The sequence below is a fragment of the Strix uralensis genome, chromosome 11 (assembly GCF_047716275.1).
Source record: "Strix uralensis isolate ZFMK-TIS-50842 chromosome 11, bStrUra1, whole genome shotgun sequence".
Taxonomy (NCBI): domain Eukaryota; kingdom Metazoa; phylum Chordata; class Aves; order Strigiformes; family Strigidae; genus Strix; species Strix uralensis.
Genome location: NC_133982.1, coordinates 2,087,045 through 2,103,610, shown reverse-complemented (window position 1 = coordinate 2,103,610; position 16,566 = coordinate 2,087,045). Strand labels below are relative to the sequence as shown.

The 16,566-nt window shown below is 44.0% G+C and overlaps 1 protein-coding gene across 1 annotated transcript; it reads left to right on the top strand.

The window, feature by feature from the left end:
* The first annotated feature begins 14,188 nt into the window (after window positions 1-14,188).
* On the top strand, window positions 14,189-15,172 carry LOC141948094 (olfactory receptor 10A7-like). Its single transcript, XM_074880120.1, has one exon. The coding sequence runs from the start codon at window positions 14,189-14,191 to the stop codon at window positions 15,170-15,172; it is 984 nt and encodes a 327-aa protein (XP_074736221.1).
* Window positions 15,173-16,566: the final 1,394 nt, after the last annotated feature.

Below are 16,566 nucleotides of genomic sequence, written 5' to 3'. Positions count from 1 at the left end.
CTGAGAGATGAATACTGCAGGTGTGATGAAACGGACTACTGCAAGTTCCCAGGGGCTGGGTGCAAGGAAGAAGCTTTGCAAACTATACCCGAAATCTCTGATGACCTAGTTAGAGGGGGGGGAAAGTCTTTTTATCATGTCCAGAATGTGCAAAATATCAACGACAACACGTGGGAAGTAAATTTCCTATTGCTTTGATCAGTCTCCTGAGAGGAGATTTGTGAACCAATGGTGAGTTGCGAAGCAACGAACAAAGTGTTCCCTAAACATAATGCATAGATGAGCCTCCTGCAAAACAGAAGACAAAAAATGAAGCAGCGCACAGAGACTAGCTAATAACAGAAAAACCCTTCAAAACCCAACCAAACTGACCAACCCTTCCCACTCCTCGCCCCCTCCAGAAAAAAAAAAAAAAAAAAAAAAAACCAAACCAAAACACAAATATCTCCATGTCAGTGCACAGAGTTTATGGCTGAAATTTCTACTAGCAATAGAGACACGAGTTGTGCAGCCTCAGCTGAACTGGAGTAGTGTTTGGGCAATGTTTCCTAAATCTCTTTCAAATATTAGAATTTGCGAAACCTTGTATGTGTTCCATCCACAGGACATCCAAAGGACTTTCTGGCCTTTTTGCAGTCAAAAACATCCCAAACGTTCAGTCTTGTGGAAAAATTTCCACAGCTGTTTACAGAAGTAACATGTTCAGTTCTAGCCCAAGTAGTCCAGATGTCGGTGTGTAAATCCTGCAGGAACTTTTGAATCACACAGATGCCTCTTTCTAGGAAGGTGGCTTTAACATTTCCACTATAAAGCTCCTGGCAGCTCAGCTCCAGCCTGAATAATGTAGGTTGGAAGAAACCTCTGCCGTCTCCGGTCCTTCCCCCGCTCAAAGCGCGCCAACTGGATAGGGTCTTGTCTAGCAATGTTCTCATCAATTCCAAGGACATTTAGGCAAACTCTCTGGGCAGCCTGTTCCAAGTCTGAATACCCTAAAGGTGAAAAAGTATCCCCTAGTATCAAATGCAAATTTCCCATGTTCTGACTTGTCCCCGTCACCTCACATCACCGTGCTCCTCTGAGAATTATTTGCCCCCATCTTCTCTAAGAGAATTCTCCCCCACACTAAGTAGCTGCAGACAGCAATGTGATCTCCTTCCCCTAGGAAGGGACAGGGATGAAGAAGCCTAGTCTCCCAGCGCCTCCTTGCCCTTGCGGTGCGTCAGACCACTAATCACCCTGGTGTCCCTGCGTTCCTCCACTGGACTCGCTCCACTAGGCAATGTCTTTCCAGTACTGGGCAGTCCAACATTGGACACATGCTTCCAGATGTGATCCCAGAAGTGCCAAGGAGATCACTCCCCTCCACTGGCTGCCTGTGCTCTTGCCAATGCACCCCAAGATGCATTTGGACTTCCCTGCAGCGAGGGCACACTGCTGGCACACCTTTGACTTCTTGCCTGCCTAACCCCCAGAAGTTGCTTTTCCTGCAAAGCTGCTTTCTACCCAGTCATCCCCTGGCCTGCCCTGTGGCGTGGCATTGTTTCTTTCTTCCCAGATGGACAAGTTTTCATTTGCTTTTGTTGAACTGCAGGAAGTTCCAGTCAGACCATTTTTCTGGCCTGTCAATGTCCCCCTGAAGACAGGCTCTTCCCTCCAGTGCATCACCACGCCCTCCAGTTTGGAAGCATCAGCAAACATGCTGAGAGTGCACTCTGTTCCATCATTCAGGCTGTTCATACAGAAATTAAACTGTAGTAGCCACAGTACTGATCCCTGAGAATTACCACTGGTAACTAGCTGCTAGCAGGACCTCTTATCACACAGCCATCTGAGCCTGCAATGCTGACCATTGTCATTATTATCCACTTGCCCAGAGCGTATCTTCCAAATTTAGATCTAAGGAGTCTGTAGGAGACCGTACTGAAGGCCTTGCCCAAATTAAGGTACACAACATCCACTGCCCTCCCATGTCTATCCAGTCAGTTATCTCATCATAGAAGTCAGACAAATTGATCAGGCCTCATTTGCCCATGTTGTAGTCATGCTGGCTGTTCCCATTACTTTCTTGTCCTTCATGGACCTCAAAATGGCTACCAGAAGGATTTATTCCATCACCTTCCCAGGTACAGAGGTGAGACTGTAGTTCCTCGGCTCCTCCTTCTTGCCCTTCTTGAAGAGGGGTGTGACGTTTGCCTTTTTCCAGGCATCAGGACCTCCTGTGATCACCATGACCTTTCAAAGACAAAAGAGAGTGTGAACTTGGAGTGGCATCAACAAGTCCCTTCAACACCACCCTCGGGTGCTTCCCATCCGGTCTCATGAACTTTTATATGTACAATTGACCTAAGTGCTCTAACTGTGTCTTCTTATCCTGCTCCTGCTGCTTCACTGCCACATACTTTGCTAGTAGGCTCAAGGGACTGGGGGCCCTGGGGGTGGACCTTATCAGTGAAATGTAATGCATTTTCCTTAGCCTTTCTTTTTCTGTCAGCGTACTTCTAGAAGCTCTTCTTCTTGCCCTTCCAATACCTTGCAAGTTCCAACTCCAGCTGAGGGCTGGCTTTCCTGCACGTTCTCCATCCCTGCATGGTCTGTGTTCCTTCTGGTTTGCCTGACCCTGTTTCTACCTTCTGTACACTTCCTTTCCTGTTTGAGCCAGGGGAGTCAGGAGTCAGCCCAAGGGCTCCTGGTGCCTTTCTGAAGCAAAACAGCTGCCCGCGCAAAATATGGGAGCAATGCAGAGATTTGGCTGCCTTACATACCACTCTAATAATAAGACAGGTTTGGTTATTCTCCTTCCCATTGTCCTCTGATAATGTCCTAATAGTCCTTGCATCTTCCCACACACCCATAAAGTAGACCTCCTCTAAACACATACACATACTCTCTGCTACGTTTCGTGTCACACAGCCATTTTAGTACCTATGAACTCCTAAGGAATCTTAACAAATCACTTAAATGTCTCAAGTCCAAAGAGGAGCCCTATTGGAGCGATGTATTGGACAGGCTACTCTGGTAGTGTGCTTCAAGATATTACTGACCTGAACAGTGAGGGGGGGAAAGTTGTAGCTGGAAGACCATCCCTGGGCACTTGGAAGGATGTGTCAGAGCACCTTCCTGCTAACTGAATGAAGAAGTATTAAAAAGTGACACTCAAAAGTAAAAGAATGACAAACAAACAAAGAAAAAGCAGACAATAACCCTCGTTATTGCCCATAATGACACCTATAATTACCTCACTGCAAGCAGGAATCAAAGAACTGTGGAGCAATGCTGACAGTCAGGCAAAGCCTTTTTGTCTAAAGGGCTGCGACATATACAAAGTCAGGGAATCACCAAAGCCAGGTATTACTCCAAAAAAACAGATGGTATATATGCAGACAAGCAGCTCTTGCAGGAAGCGTGAGCCACTCGGGCCAACTGACCTGTGGAACGGCAGCGGCTGAGGAAATGGCAGTAAGAATGTAAACGCAATTACCTCTGGTCTCTCTGGGGCTGAACACAGAGCACGGCATCATTCCAACTGTGTGTGGTTTTCCCCCTAAGGTTGTTACGTCATGTTAGAGCACAACCACCTCCTCCAGCTGTGCTGGCCCACAACCCTCCTGCTCAGCAAAGGGGATGTGGCTGCCGCTTTCCTGCCTGCATGTTCAACCAGCAGCGAAGCTGAGCATGTATCCCACACACACACACACACACACACAGATGCACACATAGAGAGGACGCTGACACAGCCCGTCACACAAATTGCCACAGACAAGGTGCTGCCTTCAACAGCACCTTCATAGAGGACTCACCTAAAGCGTAAGCAGAGACAGCCAAGACCCCTTCCTCCTCTTCAGCTGGTAGAGGTGGAAGTTCAGTAGTGAAAGCACACACAGGACACACTCTGGGTTCACAAACATGTGCATGTTTGCCAGTCCCTCAAGTACCAACACGGCCCCTCTGTCCACCTGGCATCCCTGCCCAGGTCCCTTACCTGCTTCACAGGTCCCCTACTTGCCACCTGCTATAGTTTGATGCTCACTAGCAAACGCACTCACAGGCTCACACACTCATCGTCGCACAGACACTCCACATTCACAAGTCCCCTCGGGTGTACCGGCACGGACCATCCACCTGCTGGGTGGTATCCTGGCCAGGATACTCTGACCCGGACCCAAGGCCCCCTGCTCGTCCAGCTTGAGGTTTGCTGATGAATACACACTCACACTCCATGCACACCAGGATTGGAGAAGATACAGACATTCAGCCTCTGGTGTGGAGCCCCTCACTCGCTTCATTCAGCCAGTCCCCCCCAGTAGCTGTTTTTTGGGTCACACACCATTCCCGCCACTTGCTCTATTAGCTGACACTATGACCTCGCTTGCTCCAGTAGCTGACACTACAGCCTGCAGGGCATCCACACCCCCAGCCTGACTCCAGCAGCTGGTACCAATTTTCACTCACAGACACACAGGTCCCACCAGTAGCTGAGAAAAGACTTAATAAGAAGATATACGATGCTAGGACAGACTGCGGAGATGAGGCACAGAGCTCAGCTGGGCCAGTGCACTGAGTGGCCCTGTTTTACATGTGACCAGCCCCTTTTACATCCTTTTCTGTCTACCCTCCCTTTGTTCCTCCCTGTTTCCCCTTCATCGGGTCATTAATTGGCCAAGTTTGGTTCTCCTCACTGTCTCCCTTATCATTGGTCTTTGGGGAGGGGTGGCACTGGACTGAAAGCCTTGACTCTGTACAAGCACTGTTCAGCCATAGCCAAAATACTGGTGTTTTATCATCAACACTGTCTGAGCCACAAATGGAAAGCACACACCGTACGGCTGCTATGAAGAAAGCTGACTCCATCCCAGCCAGACGCGGTGCAGTCTCCACGTTACTCCACACCAGCTGCATCATGCTTAGGTCCAACATTATCTGATACATCGAAGTATCATTGATTGATTACCGTCACGGGCAAAACAGATCGACGCGGGAAAAATTAACTTAATTTATTGCCAATTAAAATTGATTGGATGGGGAGAAACAAAGACAAAACTAAAACACCTTCCCCCCACCCGTCCTTCTTCTTCCCAGGCTCAACTTCATGACTTCATTCCCAAACCTTCTACTTCCTCCCAGCCTCAAGCTGCACAGAGTGGGGACTTGCGGTCAGTTCGTAACAGTTTGCTTCTGCTGCTCCTTCCTCCTCACGCTTTTCCCCTGTTCCAGTGTCGGTCCTCTCTGGGGGCTGCAGTCCTTCGGGATAAACCTGCCCTAGCATGGGCTTTCCATGAGCTGCTGTTCCCGCTACCAAAACCTGGCCACATACAACCAATACACCAGGTAATTGTATAATTGTCCTTTTGTATTTGTAGTAGAGTGCCTTTTTGTTTTTAATCTTTTTTTAAAATGTTTTTACGTCTGACCTTTGACATTTAAAGGGTGAAAATACCCTGCCGCATTGAGTTACTTTGGCAGGTGTTCTTCTGCAGCATGTGTATAAAGAAACTACAGGTAATACAGTTTCCTTCACCAGTAGGCACTAATCTCTTTCTTACCAGTGTGGAGTGGCATGTTTCAGCCTAATATGAATTTTTAAGATGCTTTATATGAAATTGCCCATGAAGGCACATGTTTCTTTCATCTGCAGCTGGAAGCTTCTTACACATCCAGCTAAAGCAAATAGCTTAACCTCAGACCTTACCTGTGCTGCAATATAAGGCTGAAACTCTTTCATTATTTGGTGAATTACAGTAGTGAAAGAGCATTGCTATAGAAAAAAGAGAATGACTCCAGCAGCAACAGCTTCAGACCCCATATCCCCAGGCCAGGAACTACCTAAGTTCATCAAGGGGAGGGACTTCACCTCTTTAAGCAGGATCAGCAGAGAAATGTTGGAAGGAGTTCACCCCATTGGTTTTCTCTCAGGTGATTTTCTTGTTTGAAGCTTTAGTAACTCATTGGACCTTCACAGTTCACTTAAGAAGCTGATACTATTTTGAGTTTGTAGGAAGGGACAACAGTCTTGTATTAAGTGACCAGCAACTGATGAGTGAGTTTTAATTGTTGACACTGTTACCCTTTAACTATTGTTATCTGTTTCTTACTAAGCTAGTATAATCATTCCACCATTGGATGTATTCATGTGTTCAGCTTAAAATGCTTAGCATGTAGCCATTTATATTTTAATCAATTGTCGGTTGTTTGTAGTCATTACAGAAAGAGGAATTCCAAAGGAATGATTTATCTCATTTATAAGATAAATGCCAAGAAAATATCTGTTTGCCTACACTAGTTACAGATTAATCCTTACTAGGTAAGAGGTGGATTTCTGCTTTCTAGATTTTCAAAGTCAGACATGATGTGGTTGTTTTAATATTAAATTTGACAGTTTGCATTATTTATTTCTGTCTGAATGCCTCCTTCTTGGAGGAGGAGCTGAGATTTATTTTTTTTTATAAGTAGCAAAATCACCAAGAAAGTATGGAGTTGTAAAGAGGGAGATAAATATATTATTGTGAATAAATTAGTAAAATGTGAGCAAATGAGGCAACTATTTGCTTATCTCCTTCTCCCTAAATGATGTTAGAAAAACTAAGTATTTTTTTCCAGAGCTTTTTTTCCAGATAAATATTTAGATCATTCATTGATACTAAACTGGGAGGAGCTATGGACTCTCTTGAGAGTAGAGAGGCTGTACAGAGAGATCTGGATAGACTAAAGACCTGGGCAGTCACCAACCGTATGAAATTTAACAAGAGGAAGTTCAGGATTCTTCACCTTGGATGAGGTAATTCTGGTTATATGTACAAACTGGGGTACAAGAGGCTGGAGAGCTGCCCCGCAGAAGAGATCTGGGGTCTGGGTTCGTGGCAAGTTGAGTATGAGTCAATAGTGTGCCCTGGCAGCCAAAAAGCCCAACTGTGGCCTGGGATGCGTCAAGCACAGCATAGCTAGCCAGCTGAGGGAGGTGACTGTACCACTCTACACTGCACTGGTGCAGGCCCACCTCGAGCACTGGGTGCAGTTTTGGGTGCCTCAATATAAGAAGGACATCAAACTGTTAGAGTGTGTCCAGAGGAGGGTGACCAAGATGGTGAAAGGCCTCAAGGTCAAGACTTATGAGGAGCAACTGAGGCCACTTGGTTTGTTCAGTCTGGGGAAGAGAAGGTGATGAGGGGTGACCTCATCACAGTCTACAGCTTCCTCAAGGGTGGCAGCGGAGGGGGAAGAGCTGATCTCCTCTCTCTGGTGACCAGCAATAGGACACAAGGAAATGAAATGAAGCTGCGTCAGGGGAAGTTGAGATTGGACATTAGGAAAAGGTTCTTCACTGAGAGAGTTGTTGGTCACTGGAATAGGCTCCCAGGAAGTGGTCACAGCATCAAATGTGTCAGAGTTCAAGGAGCGTCTGGACTACACTCTTAGTTTTAGGTAGTCCTGTGAGGAGTAGAGAGTTGGACTTTGGCTCCCTTCCAACTTGAGATATTCTATGGTTCATTTTCAAAATGAACCTATCCCTGTTTCTTGAAAGGCCTTTTTTTATTACTTTGAATATTACTTTCCTTAAAGGGAAAAAATACACAGAAAATATTCTAATAATGCTAAGAATATAAAAATAAGATGAAAATGTTAATGCTGAGGTCAAAAAATGTTTTAATTTTACCAAATATCCTTTTTCCACTATTTTGGGTTTTTTTGTACTGGTTGTTTAAATCTGTTCTAGCTGGATCAGAACTTCCCACTACTCCTTGTTGGGGCTTTTTTATTCACTAGGCAAAAAAACCCCTAGTCATCTGCACACAGACGTTTAAAAGTATATTTCTCTGGAAACCTCACAATATCTATTTAGGACAAATCACAAATGGCTCTATAAAAATAATATATAAAAAGATGCAGATCATAAGAAAGTACATTGGTGTCAGCAAGGGTAGCCTGATGTGCAACTGGAACAAAGAAGAAGAGGAACAGACTGCTTGGGCTGAGTTAATGGACCTACCATTCATGGACCTACAGCAGCATAAATGGCAACAACATCATCATTCACAGAGAAGGAGCAGCATGTGGGAGGTGATGCATTCTAGGTCCTCCTTGCTGTGTTATGCTCATGTTATTTTTCAATCTGCAAGTGATTTCATTTGCCTCTTTTGCATTATCTAGGAATGATAAGTAAAAACTGTGTAAATTACTACATCAAGTATATGTGGATCTGGGGAAACAATTCTAACGTTTGTCATGTTAGGGGAGATGAACTGAACATTATAAAATTACCTTCCCATCAGGCTAGTAGACAAGAGACTGAGAGCAGAGATTGGCTAGACTGGAAAGAGCCCAGTTCCATCTTCTTTACTTCCCCCATCAGGTGTTGATACACATTGATAAGAAACCCCTGAACCTTCTCTTCTCCAGGCTGAACAGTCCCAGCATTCCCAGCCTTTCCTCATATGTGAGGTTCTCCAGTCTCTTCACCATCTTGGTGTCTGTTTGCTGGACTCTGTCTAGTCTGTCCATGTCTTTCCTGTACTGAGGAGCACAGAACTGGACACAGCTCTCCAGAGGCAACCTCGCCAGTGCTGAGTAGAGGGGAAGGAATATATCCCTTGACCGGCTGGCAACACTCCTCCTAATGCAGCCCAGGATATCATTCACCTTCCTTGCACCAATGGCAAAGAAGGGCATATCTAACTGCTCCCCTTTCATCTACCAAGCCAGTCCTTTAATCACAGAAGACTAAGGCTTTTGGAGCATGATTTCCCCTTGGTGAAGCTATGCTGACTACTTCTCATGATCACATTCATGTTCTTCATGTGCCTGGAAATGGTTCACAAGATTAGTTGCTCCTTCACCTTCCCAGAGACCAAGTTAAAGCTGACCAGCCTGTAGTTCTCTGAGTCCTCCTTCTTGCCCTTTTCAAAAACAGAAGTGACATTTGCTTTCCTTCAGTGCTCAGGTATCTTTCCCAGTCACCATGATCATTCAAAGATTATTGAGAGTGATCTCACAATGACACCAAGGAGCTCCCTCAGCACTCATGGGAGCATTCCACCAGGGTTCATGGACTATGTATGTCTGGTATTCCCTGACCTCATCTTCTTTCACCAAGGATACACCATCCTTGCTCCAGACTCTCCCCTTGATCTCTAGGGCCTGGATTCCTGAAGCCTGGTCTTGATAGTAAAGACCAAGGCAAAGAAGGCATTCAGTACATCCACCTTTTCCACATCCTGTATTGCCAGGTCCCCCAAGTCGTTCAGCAATGGGCCCACATTTTCCCTAGTCTGCTTTTTGTCACCTGTGCACTTAAAGAAGCCCTTCTTGCTGTCTTTGACATCCCCGGCCAGATTTAATTCCATTTCAGCTTTGGCTTTCATAACTGTGTCTCTGCATGCTCAGACAAAGCGTGAATATTTGAAGAATAATAATTCTTAATTATCTCATGCACTTTCATCATGCAAACTGCCAGTCAGATGCTTTAGGGAACGTTCCTGTGTGGCCGATCAAAAACCCCCCACCCACACACACACATGCACACACATGCACCACACACTGGAGGAATGCTCTGAAGAGGCAAGCAGAGGCTAGGAGCCCTTGAGGCTCAGGGGAGGATGATGGAGCAACTGTTCACAGCTATTGCAAAAGAAACCAAAATCATCTCAATATTAAAGGAAACTGGGGGGTTTTTGGTTTTGGATTTGGTTTGGTTTTTTTTTTTTGACAAACAAGCAAAAACTATAACAACCAGCTGTACTTAAAAGAAATGCAGAGCTAGGGCAGGGCAAAACTCATTTTAGGTTTATGCATACTGTTAAAATAACAGCTTGTGTATTTGTTAGGGTGGAAGCAAGCCTTGCCAGGCCCAGCAGTGTCACAAGCAAGAGCTGGATGAATGTATGTCCAGCCTCACTGCTGCAGACCTGATCTGTCAGGGACACTTCTGCCTGGCCTAGGTCCCCAGAGTGGACCATTCCTCAAAAGAACTGCCACATGGGACAGCCCACACTGGAGCAGGTTTATCCTGAAGGACTGCAGACCCCAGAGAGGACCCACACTGGAGCAGGGGAAAAGTGTGAGGAGAAAGGAGCAACAAAGACAAACTGCAATGAACTGAACAGAACACTCCAATGCTCAGAGGGGGAGGAGGTAGAAGATTAGGGAATGAATCATAGAATCATTTAGGTTGGAAAGGACCTTTAAGATCATCAAGTCCAATCACTAACCTAACACTGCCAGGTCCACCACCAAACCATGTCTCTAAGTGCCACATTTACATGTCTTTTAAATATCTCCAGGGGTGGTGACTCAACCACTTCCCTGAGCAGCCTGTTCCAATTCTTGACAACCATTTCAGTGAAGAAATTTTTCCTAATATCCAACCTCAACCTCCCCCGGTGCAACCTGAAGCCATTTCCTCTCGTCCTACTCTTTGTTTCCTGGGAGAAGAGACTGAGACACACCTTGTTACAACCTCCTTTCAGATAGTTGTAGAAAGCAATAAGGTCTCCCGTCAGACTCCTTTTCTCCAGGCTAAACAACCCCAGTTCCCTCAGCTGCTCCTCATAGGACTTGTGCTCTAGACCCTTCACCAGCTTCATTGCTCTTTGGACACACTCCAGCACCTCAGTGGCTTTCTTGTAGTGCAGGGCCCAAAACCGAACACAGTATTTGAGGTGTGACCTCACCAGTACCAAATACAGGGGTATGATCACTTCCCTAGTCCTGCTGGCCACTGTATTTCTGATACAAGCTGGGATGCCACTGGCCTTCTTGGCCACCTGGGCACACTGCTGGCTCATATTCAACCAGCTGTTGACCAGCACACCCAGGTGCTTTTCCACCAGGCAGCTTACCAGCGTTTCTTCCCCAAGCCTGTAGTGTTGCATGGGGTTGTTGTGACCCAAGTGCAGGACCCAGCACTGAGCCTTGTTCAGTGTTGTACAGTTGGCCTCAGCCCATCAATCCAGCCTGTCTGGATCCTTCTGTAGAACCTTCCTACCCTTAAACAGAACCACACTCCTGCCCAACTTGGTATCATCTGCAAACATAGTGAGGGTGCACTCAATCACTTCATCCAGAGTGTGGATAAAAATAACATGAAGGAATGATGGTGAGCCCAGGAAAAAGGGGAAGGTGGGGGGAAGGTGTTTTACTTTTGTCTTTGTTTCTCACCATTGATTCTATTTTAACTGGTAATAAACTAAATTTCCCCAAAGCCAGTCTGTGTTGCCCATGATGGTAATTGCTAAGTGATCTCCCTGACCCACAAGCTTTTTAATCTTATTTCTCACCCTGTCCTCTCCTACTGAGGAGGGGGAGTGAGAGAGCGTCTGGGTGGGAGCCTGGCAGAAGGACGAAGCTGTGCCACCACACATGTCTAAGGACATTTGTAGTCACACAAGTGAGACAATTCACATGAATGAGAAAGCCACATAACTCATGACAGAGCAGAAGCAAGATAAGATCTGCATAGTGTACAGTCAGGAAGTTGGGGCTCAAGTCAAACCTTCTGCAACAGGAGAGTATTAAAGGCTCCTCTGTGACATTTCCCAGCTGTGATGCACTGGTACTTTCTTCTTGTACCACTTGTTCGACTTGTCTTCCTAGATTTTTCAGGATACAAACCTAGACTTTTCTGGAGTTGATTAAGCATTAAATACTTCAGTCCTGAATTCACATCACCTAGTTTTTCACCTGTGTCTTACACTGAGTTACCACACCATCATGGAGAGTGCTTCAGATGACCAGCAGACATTTACCAGAAGAAATCTACTATTTCCAGAATAAAGTCGACAAAAGTGGGAAAAAAACCCAACCAAACAAAAACCTATTGCTTACCAGATTTAGGGCTATGTAGTAGATTGGTATCGTATTGCAATGCTCTATATTTGTAATACCATTGCTACTCAAGTATTTTTTATGATCTCTTGAAAGTCTCTTCAGCTACTGTGAAAAAAACATATGCCAAACTCCGTTTTTTCCCCTAATATTAGTAAACTAGATGATAAGAGAAAGAATAAGAGGATATCCTGTTAGTACTATTACAACGATATCACTTACTTGTACAACTCTGAACATGTGGGAGGAAACTTTGCTTGTACTATATGTAGCCTGCTAATATGTCCTAAAACTTGCTGCATATTTATATAGACCATGGAAAAAAAAAAAGATCACTTAACATATGATCTCATCGTACAAAAAAGTTGCTGTCTGGAGACCTGATCCTACTGGGAGCACACGAAAATTCAAGTACCTTCACCCATTAGCCCTAGGAGCCCTTGGAATCAGAGAGGAGATGCTGCCTCTTACAGAGGAAAACACAGGGATTTTTTTTTTTTTTCCTTTTTTTCTCTGTATTTGTAATTTCTGCCTTTGGAATTATTGCCCCTACTGAAGAGAGAAAGAAAACTCTACAAGTTTTAGTAACATAAGGTAATATTTCAATTTCTATTCCTCATTCTTTGCTGGTTCCTAAGGCAAAACCAAAACATAAGTATGTTTCCATGGTTTATTTTTCTAATTGGAGCCTGGCGCTGCTATTATGGTATACAGGAGGAATCTATCCCACCTGCCTTTAGGCACCAGCAATGTAGATTTTTACATCTGAATTACTCACTTACTCACTTGAGAGAAATAGGAACCTCGGTGGCATCAACAAATCATATTATTTTAGATGTCTATGGTGGAGAAACATTAATTATACTGACAGTATACTTGTTTATTTCTATTGTCTGTAGAAAACTTTGGCAACTGTAGCTGCCTATTTTCGGATAAATATGTTGAACAAATGAATCACAGTGTCTACACTTTCTCATCTTCTCATTTTCTCTTTCATCATTGCTAAGGTAAAGAAAAAAGCATTTTCAGAAATCCTGAAAAGACTCGAAAATCCTAAGCTATTTTATTGCTATTAGTGATACAGTATGACTGCTGTGTAAGTGGCAAGAGTCTTCTTCATCTGTGGATGGAAGCCAAAATTCTACTGGACATACAGATATTTTCACAGGAGTCTAAGCAATTTATTTCTCATTATTGGTTTGGGATTTTTGTTACACAGATATAGATATATTCTCATCTCATGCATGTGAATCCTGAAGGGAAAATTTTAAGCCTTAGTCCTCTTGGAGTAAAGTTAAACTCCAGATCTTGTGAGCCACATTATCTCAGTTCCAATGGTGTAATTACAGAAAAAAAAAAAAATCTATTATTCTCTTTACATGTCCTTCAAAAATCAGCCAAGTATATTTTGGCTGAAACTATCCAGGAAGTTTCCCAGAAAAATAATTCTGTTACTAGATCTGATGAGATGGCAAATTCCCAGAAAAAGGCAGTAGGTGTAGATGCTGGTGACCACTTTTGCATGGGCAGCTGTTTGTATGTTGAGCATCTTTTTACTCCCCAGAGCTTATCTGAAATGAAAACTCAGAACATGGATTTTATAGGATTTGATGAAACAAACGTAAGTGCATGAACACTTCCATTAATTTAAACTTGTTTAGGTTTGGATTGTACTTTTACAGGGTTAACAATGAAAATAATGTAGATAGATCACTTCTGCATGAGTCAAACCAGTAGGTGGAAAGCCGCAGGATCTCCGTATCACCTAGCTTAGAGCACCAACAACTAAATGAATTTCAGTGAATTCCAGCTATCCAAAAATTTGGTCATGGTATACTCACTTCATTATCAATGCTACTGCCAATCCTGGCATCCTTGGACATCCATCTTGGAGGACAGATATTGTGCTTCTGTCTTGTGCTGTATTTCTCGTCATTAAATGTAAAGTGATTCTAATATGACTGACTCACAGTTAGATGTCTATAGACATTTAGATGATGGAGTTAACTGAGAGACATCCAAGTGAAATTCTTCTGTCTCATCATAGATGCCATTCTCATGCTAAGGTCACCTGCCCTTTGGAGGTATCCATTTCTTTCTATATAAAATAAGCGCAGAATGGTTATTTAAAGTATGCATACCTATCTTCTGTTCACCTAATTTAGAGATGCATCCCAGCCTGTGATTGTTAAAGACGATCTTGCACAGGTTCCCCAGCTGAGACTTTTTAGACTGGGGTCACTGTCATATGCAATCCAAGTTTTACCACATATTTTAAACCCCATTTTACTTGCAATTGTAGCTATTTCTGAGACCCCAAGTCTGTCTCAAGCTACTAACCCTTCTTTAGTGTGGTTTTTTTTTCTCTTTTAGGATGGAACCTGTTGAGGAAATGAAGCCAGGAAACCAAACCGTCACTACTCACTTCTTACTTCTGGGGTTTGATTTCCATGGCAAGATGCAGCTCCTATTTTTCACGCTGATGTCCGTCATGTTCCTGGCGATCTTGATAGGGAACTCTCTAATTGTTGTGATCACAACCATTGACCCTGTCCTACACACACCCATGTACTACTTCCTACAGAATCTTGCCTTGACAGAGATCTGCTACAGCCTGAGCATTGTCCCCAAGCTGCTTGTGAGTGTGGTGTTGGAGAGAAAAATTATTTCCTTCTCAGCTTGTGCCTTGCAGCTCAGCTGCGTTATTCTTTTTGTCACCTGCGAGTGTTTCCTCTTAGGTGCAATGGCTTATGACCGGCAAGTGGCAATATGCCATCCATTGCATTACACCACCATGATGAACAAGGATCGTTGCTACAAGATGGCTATAGGGTCTTGGATGTCCAGTGTCTCTGTGGCTCTGGGCTTCACCACGTGGTTATTTACTCTGCCCTTCTGTGGGAGAAACAAGGTTGATCATTTATTTTGTGATGTTTCTCCTGTGTTGAAGCTGGTGTGTGCAGACACAGCCTTGTTTGAACTACTGATTTTTATTGCTGTTGTCATAATAGTGATGATTCCCTTTTCTCTGATAGCCATCTCTTACCTTCACATTATACATGCTGTTCTTCAGATGCCCTCAGCTGCGGGCCAGAGGCGAGCCTTTTCCACCTGTGCATCTCACCTGGTTGTAGTGACTCTTTTCTACAGCACAACTGGCATCATTCACCTGCGACCCAAGTCCAACCTCTCATCCAACATGAAGAAAATGGTTTCTCTGTCTTACACAGTAGTCACCCCCATACTCAACCCCATCATCTACAGCTTGAGGAATCAGGAAGTCAAGCAAAGCCTGAGGAGATGCATTGACAAGTGGTTACTTGGGAAACAGATGGCCATTTTTTCTCCACCCAGGTGACAGATTCCTTATAGCTGCACAGAACGTAAGTGGTTCCCTAGTAAAAAAATTAAAGGGAATTTATGGATGAAGTGAAATGCCTTTCAAAAAGACCTGTGCTATTTTAGCAATTCTTTCCTGTTAAATCCCTAAAATACCTGGCCTCTTTTACTCGGCATATTAGAAAAAATTACAATTGTTATTGTACCTCTGGCCTTGCAAACAAAGAAGTAAACCTGACTCAGTATAGAAACGTTACAAAAGTGGATTATAAAATTCTTATCCTCCCCCATCATTCTACCTCTATGTGCATAAGTATATAAAGTCTCTGGCTTGGGAAAAAAAGAAGTTTGTTTTCCTCTCTGTCAAAGCAAAAGTGATAGCCTGGAACTTTTCCCTCCTCAAAAAAACCCCCCACCTCAATAATGAGTTGAGAAACAAGTTAAGGGCGTTATGACTGGAGGGGAGGAGCTGTGTCTCCTGGAAGTGTCTTTCCTACAGATGGGAGAGGCTGGGTTCAAGTCTAGGCTTGATCTGAATTTTTTTTTTCCTCTCAGAACAAAGGTCTCTCTCCCAAACTAGCTAGTAACTTGCTCAGTTCAAAACAGAAAGGGTAAACTGAAATATTGCCAGCTCACTAGAGTAGCTTTGTTTTAATTAATTCCCTTCTCATGTAAGCAGAAAGAAAGCTATGGGAGGGAATTGTTTTTTAACTCATTGAACCTGATACTTTCTGTCTGATTCTTTTTCTGGGTTGCCAGATGGAGGAAAATTTGACTTGAGCTTTTATTTTCTCTCTGCTTATTTCAATCTAATTTCAACCCCAGTTCTGGTCTTGCTTCTACCCAAGCAGAACTTTCTCTTCCAATTTCTGTGATTAATACCTAATTTAAATCACTGTCTCTTAGACCAGAAGTAACAAAGCCAATCTACTACAAATACAAAAGGACAATTATACAATTACCTGGTGTATTGGTTGTATGTGGCCAGGTTTTGGTAGCGGGAACAGCAGCTCATGGAAAGCCCATGCTAGGGCAGGTTTATCCCGAAGGACTGCAGCCCCCAGAGAGGACCGACACTGGAACAGGGGAAAAGCGTGAGGAGGAAGGAGCAGCAGAAGCAAACTGTTACGAACTGACCGCAAGTCCCCACTCTGTGCAGCTTGAGGCTGGGAGGAGGTAGAAGGTTTGGGAATGAAGTCATGAAGTTGAGCCTGGGAAGAAGAAGGACGGGTGGGGGGAAGGTGTTTTAGTTTTGTCTTTGTTTCTCCCCATCCAATCTATTTTAATTGGCAATAAATTAAGTTAATTTTTCCCGCGTCAATCTGTTTTGCCCGTGACGGTAATCAATCAATGATGTCCCAGCTTTTACCACAACTCAAGAGCTTTTTCATCTTGTTTTCTCCTCCTGTCCTG

Excerpts from the sequence above, each read along its gene's own strand:
- LOC141948094 (XM_074880120.1), top strand. The coding sequence starts at position 14,189 with ATGGAACCTGTTGAGGAAATGAAGCCAGGAAACCAAACCGTCACTACT.